Source organism: Thamnophis sirtalis, unplaced genomic scaffold, assembly GCF_051295495.1.
Source record: "Thamnophis sirtalis isolate CommonGarterSnake01/CBP01778 unplaced genomic scaffold, rThaSir2_p1.2 scaffold_3, whole genome shotgun sequence".
NCBI classification, from domain to species: Eukaryota; Metazoa; Chordata; class Lepidosauria; order Squamata; family Natricidae; genus Thamnophis; species Thamnophis sirtalis.
In genome coordinates this window covers 67,619,653-67,631,898 of record NW_028261383.1, presented here as the reverse complement: position 1 = coordinate 67,631,898, position 12,246 = coordinate 67,619,653, and the positions used below count along the sequence as shown (strand labels likewise).

General features: G+C 36.5%; 1 protein-coding gene across 1 annotated transcript in view; it reads left to right on the top strand.

Moving 5' to 3' along the window:
- Window positions 1-12,246, top strand: part of CACNA1D (calcium voltage-gated channel subunit alpha1 D) — a 148,733-nt gene that overhangs the window by 76,546 nt on the left and 59,941 nt on the right. Inside the window, exons 28-30 of the mRNA XM_087708217.1 lie at window positions 2,773-2,856; window positions 11,347-11,385; window positions 11,807-11,935. Coding sequence (XP_087564343.1) covers window positions 2,773-2,856; window positions 11,347-11,385; window positions 11,807-11,935 — 252 coding nt within the window. The remainder of the gene's footprint in view (window positions 1-2,772; window positions 2,857-11,346; window positions 11,386-11,806; window positions 11,936-12,246) is intronic.

Sequence of the window (12,246 nt, the reverse complement as noted above, 5' to 3'; positions counted from 1 at the left end):
ACAAAACAGGCAGTGTCCTTATGTCACACATTTCAGAGATTTTTAAAATATAATTTGGGCAAATAGAAGTGACATATGTTTGTAGGTGGGCACTGACACATTTTGGAAGCAGTGTAGCTTATGAACAGTTTGCAAATAAGCAAATGGACTCCATAAATTTAACGTGACTCCCCCCCCCCCATTCAGTAGTTTAACGTTCTCAGGTATTATTCAGAAATAACAATTTGGATTCAAGCCATTATCAGATTTTTATTTTGGTTATGGATCCAATCTGACCCCAGGCTTTGTAGATGCATAGTCGCTTCTGCCATTCATCATGGAGTCAATTATACTTTGAACTAGGAGTAAAACCATGTCATCTCTCATAACTGATGAAAATCTGGTTTTCCAGTATCCACATGCTGAGTGGAGATGAACCTCCATTAGAAGACAGGCTCTTCCATAGAAGGCCATCTATGGAATCAGAATGTCTGTTGAGCCAAGAGACTCAACTTTGTCAGTAGCTACTTGAACTTAGGAATTCCTTTCCAGATGGGCATGTTCAGTTCACAGAAGTCATCAGGGGTTTAGCCCTGCAACTTACCAATGAGGGAGTGGGGGACAACACCATGCTTTATGCTACAAGCCATCCCACTACTTGTTTTCAAATTTTAAAAAACCTGAATACCATAAATTATTTGCAAAGTACATGAGGTCGTGAAAACCAAGCATTCTGTAACTAAATATGGAATTATTTTCCCTTGCCATTTTGTATCAGATTTGTGTGCCAAAAAAGAAAAGATACCTAGTAAGTAATTTCATCTTTGGTTATTGCAGTGATGAAGATTATGAGATGTGTGATGCGAGTTTACTTGCTGTGACTTGTCCATATATTGCATTTTTCCCTTTTCCAGAATCATCTCAATTTCTTTCACTTGTGTTCTTATTTGTATTTGCTTGCTTTGCCCCTATACATTGCTGAAAACAATATTGAGCATGGGAAAGGTGTACCTTGATTGATTAATATGTGACATGCAGTTTAAAATTCCAATAATCTTATAGTGACTTAGTAAGATGGGGGGGGGCGTTCAAATATTTTCCGGTTAAGGATTGGCAAGCATTTCGGAGTGCCCAGAGAATTTTATTTTTTAAAAGAGTCATAGAAGCTCATTTAAACTGCCACACTGATCTGTGTGTTGCCCATTAGTTTCATAGTTATCTTTATAATTTCTTACATTGTATGTCAAAGTGACTTTGTTCAATGTTTAATTCATTTTGGGCATTATTAATCATACCCAATATCAGAAGGATCATACTTTAGTGCTAGAATACTTGCTTTCAGGCAGAAGATCTGTAGTTTAATCCTTAGCCCTTCTGAATAGATCTGGAGAATTTTCCCTTTTGGAAACCTTTCAAGACTGCTAGACGAGGTATCAGTTCATATCACATAACTGACTCAAACTGTTTCTACCCAAAGTGCAGCCTTGTAGGATGCTCAGCTACTACAAAACTGTCTTTGAAACTGTTGGCAAATTCCAACTATCCTGGCTATATTTTAGGTTAAAACTACCCCTTTCTAACCTATGGCTGAGCATAAGTGTTCTCACAGCATACTAATCATTAACTCTACCAATGATGAGTTAAGCATGCCATGTGAACACAGCCAAGGTTTTAAAAAGCATACTCTGATGGAAAATGGTCTGGCACTGTGTAAGCCATTGTGATCCTATCTACGTGGTAAGATTTGGAGTGATTCTGTTTAAAACCTAATTCTCCACACAGGGCACTTATTGGACACTACATAGAAGCATGAAATTATATTTAGATTTTAATATTCTCCTCTGAATTGTCCTGCCCACCAGGATTTTACACAGGCAGCCATTCTTCCAGTATATGTTAGGAAAGATGCATTTGGACAGTGAAAAGTTACTTGTGAGTGAGGCTTATCAGGTGTCCATGAGTATCCCAACAGTTTAACCTTGAGGTGGCAAACTGGTGTCCTCGGGCAACATCAGTTGGGCAGGGCTTGTGGTACTTCTCATCCATAACTATAACTACTTTAGAAGTTGATGTTAATTCGTAGTGAAGCCTCATTGGAACAGTGTGGAGTGCAGATATGCTTTGCTCATACTGCCAGTACCCTGTGTCCATATTTACAACATAAACCATCTGCTGCAGAACTCTGTTGGCATATGGCAGTGGTATCATGTCACATATAAGCCTTTCTCTTCAGTAGGCAATATTGTTTATTCTCTTCTCATAAGGCCACAACATTTTTGTTTGACGTAATTTCTGTTTATGAAAAAGTTAAACAGAAGTATGCAAATATTCTGACATTTCATATGTAATTACAAACATTTGCACCCTGCCTGCTCTGTTCAGGGCTATTTTAGTGATGCCTGGAACTCGTTTGACTCCCTCGTCGTTCTTGGCAGCATAGTAGACATCGTTCTCAGTGAAGCCGATGTGAGTATTTCCCGGCAAACACCCGCAATCCCACTGTGCTGTTTTTTTCTCTCTCTCTTTTTCTTTCTCCTTCCCCCAGATCTTTCTTTCTCTCTGTTTTCCCTTCCCCCTTTTATTATGTTATTTGGACAAGTCACAGAACTTTGGATATGTTGTTAACTCCAGATGCAGGACAGACATAATTCATAGTTTGCTTCCCGTTTTCTCAGATTTGAGATGGAAAGATGCAGTACTGGTACATTGTGTTTCTGTGTTATAACACTGTCCTTTTCTTCTCTTTCTTTTCTGTTTCTGTTTTCTCGTGCTACTGAATGCTTGTCCTAACAGCACTATTTCACTGATGCATGGAACACTTTTGATGCCTTAATTGTTGTTGGTAGCGTCGTTGATATTGCTATAACCGAAGTTAATGTAAGTAACCCTATTCTCCCCATACAAAGTAACGGCTGACCATTTAGCATCAGGGTAGAAAAGAGTAGTTGGAAGAGTTATACATCCTTTTGCCTTCTATTAAGAAATGGATTTTTATGCCTTGTATCAAAACTGGAGTTCTATCGTTCGTACAGTAATACCTGTAGAATATGCCCCCCAATTAAAACAGGAATCATGAATTCTAGTCACATATTCCTATGACAAAGATTTCTAATGGAAATTGAGATATCACATTCAAAAGACCATATGGTCACAACTGCACGACATAAGTGTCCTCAAGCACAATGAGTGACCTCTTTGATGGGTCACAAGTTGCATAGATCTGATTCATTTTGCTGTCCATGAGATATCTGCATCATTAGCAGAGAGCTATATTTGGGACAGGGGACCAAAGTGGAAGAAGGCGAAGAAAATTAGGTTGTACTACAAACAGAAAAAAATGATAAAAGTATATATTATCCAAATTTTAATAATCATATTTTATAAATGGCCTTACAAATTCTATAAATACATTTTATAAGTAGAATTATAAATTTTATTGATACAGGAGAGCTTGCTTAAAATTAGAGTGTAAAGCTCAGCTGTAAGCTTTTCAACATAGATGTTTTTATGTTACTAATCTATATCCAATTATTTATAATCTCTCAATACCATTTGTCCAGCGGAAAGGAATACTTAGCAAGCTCCAAATTACTTATAAGAATACTTTTCTAAATCTAATCTTAAAATCTAACTGTGAATTGACAAATTCACACTATTAAGTTTGTATACCAGGAATGGTCTTGGTATAGATACAATTTTGGATAAGCTATTTAGTTTCATCTTGCTTCATTCTTAATCCAATAGTACCTGAAATTTCCTTTAGCAAATTCATAGTTGAGTAGCACTCAACTATATCTGGATTTGGAGACATGCTAATATGGCTTCTGATTTGCACAAATAAACTAGCAGATTTGTTGAACAAGGGTAGATCATCTTGAGAAGTTTGAATTCTTTTTTTTTCCTGCTTGCTTCTTGACACAAGAAGACCAGGGATTTGTTTCTGAACTCAGTGTTGTACATGTCTACATTTCATAGTGTGTGGCTACCATTTGTGTATTATATTTTTATCACTATGTTTTTTCCCCAAAGAACTCAGAATTGTGGGAATAAACTTTCTTTTACTATTTTATTGCCATACTGTAAAGAAGAGATGTGACTGAAATATTGTGATTGGTTCAAATTAATCCTGTATTAAACTCAAAATCCTTGAAGTTTTGTATCCTGCTCTTAAAAGAGATACTCAGACAAGAGATTCAGATTCTGGCTGCAGAACTGATGGAATATATTGAAGAGTTATTGTGATTATCTATTTGGCATGCGGACAGTTGATATAAATCCTTCAAATACTTTCAGTTGCCCTTAGGAAGTATGCTTACATTTAAAAAAAAACCTGTGTCTGTACAAAAGCTGGCAAACAAAGAGCTTTTTATTTCACCTTATTATAGCTTCTCCAGAATATACTGACCTAGTGATGACCATGAAGGAAATAAGCAAGAACCATTCTAAAAAGGGCTGAAACTTTCCTTAAGTTCTGGGAAGCAAGGTAGTATTAAAAAGAATTCAGGCAGGCATTCTTCCCTGATTTCATTGGAACATAATACGAAGTAATTCATAATTCTTTTTGATTTGTATTGTTAGCCGCCCGGAGTCCCACGGGATTGGGCGGCATACAAATGCTATTAAACTTTGAAACTTTGAAGAAAAAGTACAGGTAGCCCTCGGTCACTGACTGCCTTATTTAGCAACTGTTCAAAGTCACATTAATGAAAAAAAATGCTTAATGAGCAATGCTCACATTTATGAGCATTGCAGCATCCCATCACTATGGACTTCTCTTTGCAATTGGCTTATGCTTATGACAAAAGAGTTACTAGATAAGGAGGAAGTCTCAGTTGTGGTATTTTGCTTAATGACCATGGTGGTTCACAAATGGGAAATAAGGTCTTAAGCTAGTCACAGACACATGTTTTTCCGCTTAATGACTGTGGCAGTTAAGTGACCATAGTTTCTGGTCTAATTGTGGTGGTTAAGCAAAGTGGTTTTGTGTCATTGATCTATTAAGGACATACTGTATGCCTCATGTTTATTTGAGACAATTGCTTCTTTGATTTAATTTATCAAGCAATAATGATTTTCTGTTAACTGGCCATAAAGAGTAACGAAATGGCTTTGACCGAGGTGTGTGAAAAGGGTTACATTGGCAGAAACACAACAGCTAGATAAGATTCAGAAGCTTCTCAGCAGCCTCCCTAACTCACTGAACTATAAAGAAGAAGAGAAGATACAGCACAATCAGACTTGCAAGATTCTATTGTTGCAGCCAATCTCACTAAAGTACTTTTAGTCTTCTTGTAATTTCCTACTCTGGTTTATCTAGTGGCACTGACACTAGTTTTCATGTTTATTTTATTTTTAAGAGAGAGCTCTAGTTACCTAAATCAGTGTTTCTCAACCTTAGCCACTTTAAGACCTATGGACTTCAACTCCCAGAATTCATAGTATATCTGACTGAGGTATTCTGGGAGTTGACATCCACAGGATTTAAAGTGTCATGGTTGAAAAACACTGATCTAGATGATTCATTCTGGATTATATATTACAGGCTTTCAGTAGTGAGTTTTTTGTGAAATTTACATTCTGAAGTTAAAAAGTATAATAAACAATTCAAAAATATATTTTATACTGTCTCTGTTTTATTCTTGGACAGTCAAATAGCTGTGGTTGTGCCAGATTTCCAAAACTAGTATTAGCAATTAGTTAGTCTTCTCATTTGGGAAAAAGAAGTCAAGTGTTTTGGAAAAATCACTATGGACATACTTGTCTTTATAAGAACTTATGTCAGGCTGAGAAATAGTTTGGATGGCTATTTTAAAATATGTCCATTGTTTGTTTACACTGTCTGATTCAACAGAACAAACTTTAAAATCAAGATATATGGAAGAAAGAGAAGGATTATATTTATGTATTCAATAGTATTTACTTTGAGTTATGGATTACCAACCCTTCATAAAGCATGGAGGGATGTTTTCTGTGAGATATGATCCTTGTCAAGTAAGAATAAAAGGAAAGCTCATCATTGCCAATAAAATCAGATTTTTTCCCCTTACATGGGGTTGCAAGTAACCACAATCCCAAAGTATGCATATCATTTGATCAGGACCAAGAAGCATCCTCTTGTTGTATCTCATTTCTCTTTCTTCCTTGGTTACCATTGGGTGATGGTATTTCAAGGTGAATGATTGACTGTTGTTCCAAACACATAGACCTGTTTTCTATATAGCAACCCTTTGATTTCCTCCCTGGTTTCTTATATCATCCTTGATTTCTTTCTTTTGGACATGTTCCACTTTACGTATGTCCTTCCTAAAATGTAATGATAAATTCTTTATTCAGCATGCAGTCTGAGCAATGTGGAACATCAAGGAATATTGACATGTTTTAAAAACTAAAGCTTTATATTTGTTTCCAATGTTGTTCTTCTGCACTAAGCACATGACAATATCTCATGGGCTACAATTACAGGAAGGAAGATTTCATCTGAAATTTAGGAGTAGGAGTAAGAAGTTAAATTGTGGAATCAGTGATTCCATTAGGTGAGCTATTTCTCTGCTGAGGCCTTTCAAGTACGGCTATATTTTGAGGCAGTTCTGCACAAGATTTATTTAGCTTTAAAAATTTTGGACCACTTTTCAAAATTATTTTGTGATTATGTATTTAATTTATATAGCAATAGTAATAGCAATAGCAGTTAGACTTATATACCGCTTCATAGGGCTTTCAGCCCTCTCTAAGCGGTTTACAGAGTCAACATATTGCCCCCAACAACAATCCGGGTCCTCATTTTACCCACCTCGGAAGGATGGAAGGCTGAGTCAACCCTGAGCCGGTGAGATTTGAACAGCCGAACTGCAGAACTGCAGTCAGCTGAAGTAGCCTGCAGTGCTGCATTTAACCACTGCGCAACTGTCTCCCCCGAGTGCATTCAGGCAGGGCAAGAGGGCAGAAAATCTTGTCCCCTTTAAAGCATTCACAACTGGCAGAAAAAATAAGAGTGTTTTGATTACATGCTTGGAACTGCCTTCTTGATATTTTTCATATGTGCCTGCATTTCCTATTCCAAAGATGTCTGTAAGCTGAGAGACATAAATCATGTATTCAAAGAAACTAGAAAAAGTTTTTAAATTCATCCAGATATGAAACTTTAAAAAAAAACTACAAATAGATACATGCAATCAAAAGTAAAATAAGACACAAGATTGGCAAAGAAGTTGTTTATGTATTTTAATTTTTTAAAGGGTGGATCTCTACCTATAGACATATTATCTATCTATCTATCTATCTATCTATCTATCTATCTATCTATCTATCTATCTATCTATCTATCTATCTATCATCTATCCATCCATCCATCCATCCATCCATCCATCCATCTATCTAAATAAATAAATGTATATATCTTGCAATTCAGTGGTGTTACAAAATATATGACATTTATAAATCCAGCAGGTAAAAAAACCTAAAATTATTTTAGTAAATTTGTTACTTTTGGCAGCTACAGCTATCTTGTGAAAACAGGCTACAGCATTACTAATATCAACAGATACAAGCTGTTTCATTAGAACTCAAATTGACACCCATTATCAAATTGATACCCGTAAATGTGGAAGTTAGATAATAGCACTCCTTACCCTTGACAAATAAATAGCATGTTCATGATATCACACTATTCTCCCCAATAATAACAGACCAGTGGTGGGTTTCAAAAATTGTTGGAACCTACTCTGTGGGTGTGGCCTCCTTTGTGGGAGTGGCTTGCCACCCATGTGACCGGATGGGAGTGGCTTGCCGCCCATGTGACCGGATATGAAGATGCCGACAACACTTGTCAGAACCACCTTAAATTACCTCACACACAGCACTGGCATGCATAAGAATATGATGCAAACTTGTTTTTTAAAAGGCATCTTTGGTTTGCGTTAAAACAACTTCAACACACGCAAAGTTCTGATTGCACCACAAACGCAGTAGTCATCCTTACCTTTCACAGAGGCACTGAGTTTTATAAATATGAGCATGATAGTGTAGAATAATCATATCCAATGACCAGTGGTGGGTTTCAAAAAAATTTGGAACCTCTTCTGTAGGTGTGGCCTGCTTTCCGGGTCCACTGGTGGAACCTCTTCTAATGGTTCGGTAGATTTGACGAACTGGTTCTACCGAATAGGTGCGAACTGGTAGGAACCCACCTCTGTAACAGACTAATATTTTATAGCTTAAAGTGTAAAAAATACATAGCAGGCAAAAGTAACCATTCCTCCTTATTTTATTTCTAAACATCTTTCATGCCTTTTGCGTAGGCAAAATAAGTGTAAAAGATATGTCATATTTGTTTTGTTTCTAAAAATAGGTTACAAAGACTTAAAATTCACATAAAAGGACAGCATATTGATCTGTAAAACTGTAGACTGAGATGTTAATATACACAATATAATGCAAAATGCAAATGCAACAAAAATTGTGAAATAGTCCTTGGAGACATATTTAGACATTCAAATAAAATCCAGGTTAGAGCTCCTCACACTTCAGGTGCATTCAGTCTTTTAAACCTGTGGTCCATGGTCCCCTGGGGACATGTGATGTTGACACAGGGAGTCGTGAAGGCTTAAATAAATTTATGATTTAAATCTTGAGTTAGGTTTTTGGGGGTCTGGGGCCATTGTCCATGGCCACAAAATATATTTAAAGGGCATCTCTGATGAATAACAGTTTGAGAACCACTATTTTAAAGACATAATAAAATTAGAGCCATGTTAGCTGATGATGAAGAGACACGGTGGCTCAGTGGCTAAGACACTGAGCTTGTCGATCAGAAAGGTCGGCAGTTCGGTGGTTCAAATCTCTAGTGCCACGTAATGGAGTGAGCTCCTGTTACCCAGCTTCTGCCAACCTAGCAGTTTGAAAGCATGTAAAAATGCAAGTAGAAAAATAGGGGCCACCTTTGGTGGGAAAGTAACAGCGTTCCATGCCCCTTCGATGTTTAGTCATGGTGGACATATGACCACAGAGACATCTTCAGACAGCGCTGGCTCTTTAGCTTTGAGACGGAGATGAGCACTGCCCCCTAGAGTTGGAAACAACTAGCACATATCATATGTGCAAGGGGAACATTTACCTTTTCAATTGATGGTAGCAGAAATCAGAAGAGACACCTCACAAAAGCTTAAGCCTTTTAATAAAAACTGTTAGTCTGAAAAGGTGCTACTAGACTCCTGATAATACCTTTGTCAAGAAAGAAAATTGTCTAATCTCCACTGTATATAAAATGATTATTCTGAGAAAACATGCATTAATATTCAGGTTTGTTGTCTAAAAACAACCCCCAAATAATCAAACACCCCCAAATGATCAAACAGTAAGCATGTAACAGTAATTCCATGTAAGTATTGCTTGCCTGTGGGGTATGCCAAATAATTTTCAGTGGACATACATAGGTACTTAAAAATTTATGCAGTCAGATTACAAAGTGATCTGGTAAAATGTTTTAATAAAGTAAGGACCGAATAGTCCATTTTCTTAGCAAGTCTATATATTAAGAGTCTGTACCTTATATACATTAGCCAGTATTAATTAGCATGTCTTCCAATTGTAACTTCATTGCTATAACAGTTTATATTCAGATGGCTGGCCATATGAAGCAGAGATCTGGGAATTTCTCTCACTATCTCTTGGTTTTTACCTTTACTACTATTGCAATTGTCTCAAACTGTGGTCTATATATATTTATATCTCTCGGTGCAAGAAAATCACATTTGCTCTCAAGTAATGGTAGAGCAACAGTGTACTCTTTCTTCTAAGAATGTGAGAAAAGCTTTTTTTAAAAATCAAGTCAAAGACATCTATAATCCAGTACTCTTCTGCTGCCCCCAGGAACCAATCAAATGTTCAGGATGTTAAAGCAACCTTTTATCATTTGTTCTCAATCAGGTAGTAATTTGAACTCCACAGAGAATGGAAAGCCCCCATGAATAATAAGTGCTATTAGCCTTATTATCCCAGAACGTTATTTCCAGCAGTACATCTGTACTATGGCAATATGCAATTTTATTTTCTTCGTTTAATTTGCTGTTAAACATAGAACAACTTATACTGCTCTTGAAAAATGTTCTTATAGGATAATATAGATTAACTTTCTCCAACTTCATACCCTACAAAATTACCTGGATTGCAAAATGCACAATTCCCGGACTGAATTTGGGTCTTTGCAATTTCATCATATCTAAAGGGCGCAAAGGCAAGGATAGACTGTAAAATAGGGATGCTTATCTGAAGTTGATAAGCATTTAGAACTCTGCACTATGGAAAAAATCAGAATAATAATGAAAACTGAAGCATAACTCTTTATAAATCATGAATTATCATCCATCTAAATTTAGGTGTTCTTTTAAAGTTGCCAACACAGTGTTGTTTTGTTCAGACAGAATGCCAAGTATTCATCTTAGACCATATCCCTACTTGTAAATTCACCATTCTATGGAATATCCACAGTCTGTGAATAACTTAATAGCCCTTTGTCAAATCCTGGCTGTTCCGGCAGGCCTGGGGCTGTTGACCTAATTGTTGATGTCCAGACCCGATTAGAATGAATGTATGTGGTGTTGTGATTTTAAACTGTCTTTTTTTTTCTCTCTCTTTTTTTTGTAAGCCGCCCGGAGTTCTTCGGGATTGGGCGGCATATAAATTTTGATAATAAATAAATAAATAATAAATAAATAAATAAATAAAGCATTATGATAACCAAAACAATAGTATTAGAGTTCAAATATAAAATACAAAATAACAAGTTTCAAATACCTCTGAGTTTTATAGTAAAAGGGACAATAATTTATATAGAGAGGCACCATTCTTTTCTATTTCACTTTCTCTGTTCCTCTCTTTACAACTTCTCACCCTTTAAAAAAAATTGTGATGGTGTTACTTCTACCAGGATAACTACTCACAAATTGAAGACTAGTGGATCAATAGATCTTTCCCCTACCTGAGAGTTTCCAAATGCGTTGGGACTCTGAAAATTACACAAATGTGGTAAGAAATTGGGCAGCTGTGATCCCAGCAGATATGGAAGACATCATTTGGGAGAAAGATGATTTAGAGGGAGGCCTATCATGATAGTCAACCAAGGTCAGATATAATTTAATAATAACAAAGTGTATTTTAGTATAGTGGAACATCACATTTTGAACAGTTCTGTCAGTAATGTAAATGACTAATGAAGGCATAGGTGAAAAGGATTTTTTTTTCGTAATCGACATCATATTATGAAACTTTAATTTGAATTCTTTTTTCCCCTCTTCGCAGTATTGCCAAGTAGAACTATTTTTCAGCATCTTTACTTTGATTTTAATACATAATGTTCTTAATTTTTTAAAGCCAAAGCCAAGTGAAACTGTCACAACTGATGAATCTGGGGTAAGATAGCAAACTAACCCCAGTGATTGTACATCTACTTCAAGTTTATTCTTTTTATTATTTTTTCCTCCACTGGTTTTTTTTTTTTTTTTGTATTTGTCCTACAAAAATGTATGCAGTGATTGATTTTGTTGTCAGTGTACCTATCAAACCGTACTACAGGAAAATTCAACTTGACCCTATTAACAATGTCGAAAGCATGGAAATGCATGTGATGAGTGAAGCATTTGTACGGATTTTGTGTACCAGCATGTAATTTTTTTCCTGTCACCTCATACTTATAAAATGGAAAAGGACCCAGAGACACATATTCCAACCTTAGTTCTTTCACCTTTGCATTTGTTATTGTTTTTTTCTTTTCTCCCGAATTGTTCTGTATTCTGCTTTTTACATGGTTTGATTTCTGTATAATACCCTATAGAACAGTGAAGACAGTGCTAGAATCTCCATCACATTTTTCCGTCTGTTCCGAGTTATGCGATTAGTGAAGCTCCTCAGCAGGGGAGAAGGAATCCGAACTTTATTGTGGACATTTATTAAGTCATTTCAGGTATGCGTAACATTTAAAAGAATTGCTTTTTTCGAGTCAAAATGCAATGTATTAGGTATTGCACGGTGATCCAGAGGGAAACGCATTATAAACAATGGTGATGTGTATTATCAGGATGTTCAATATCTCTGTGTCTCTCTGTTCTGTGTGCTTTTGTGTGTACGTGTGCATGGGTATGCATACATATCAGGGGTGGGTTTCTCGCCCCGTTCCAACCGGTTCGGTTGGAACGGGGCCGGCGGCGTCCTCGTGCACGCGCGCAGCGCACGCATGCGTACTAGCGTCTGTGCGATGCTCCAGCTGCTCCTGGA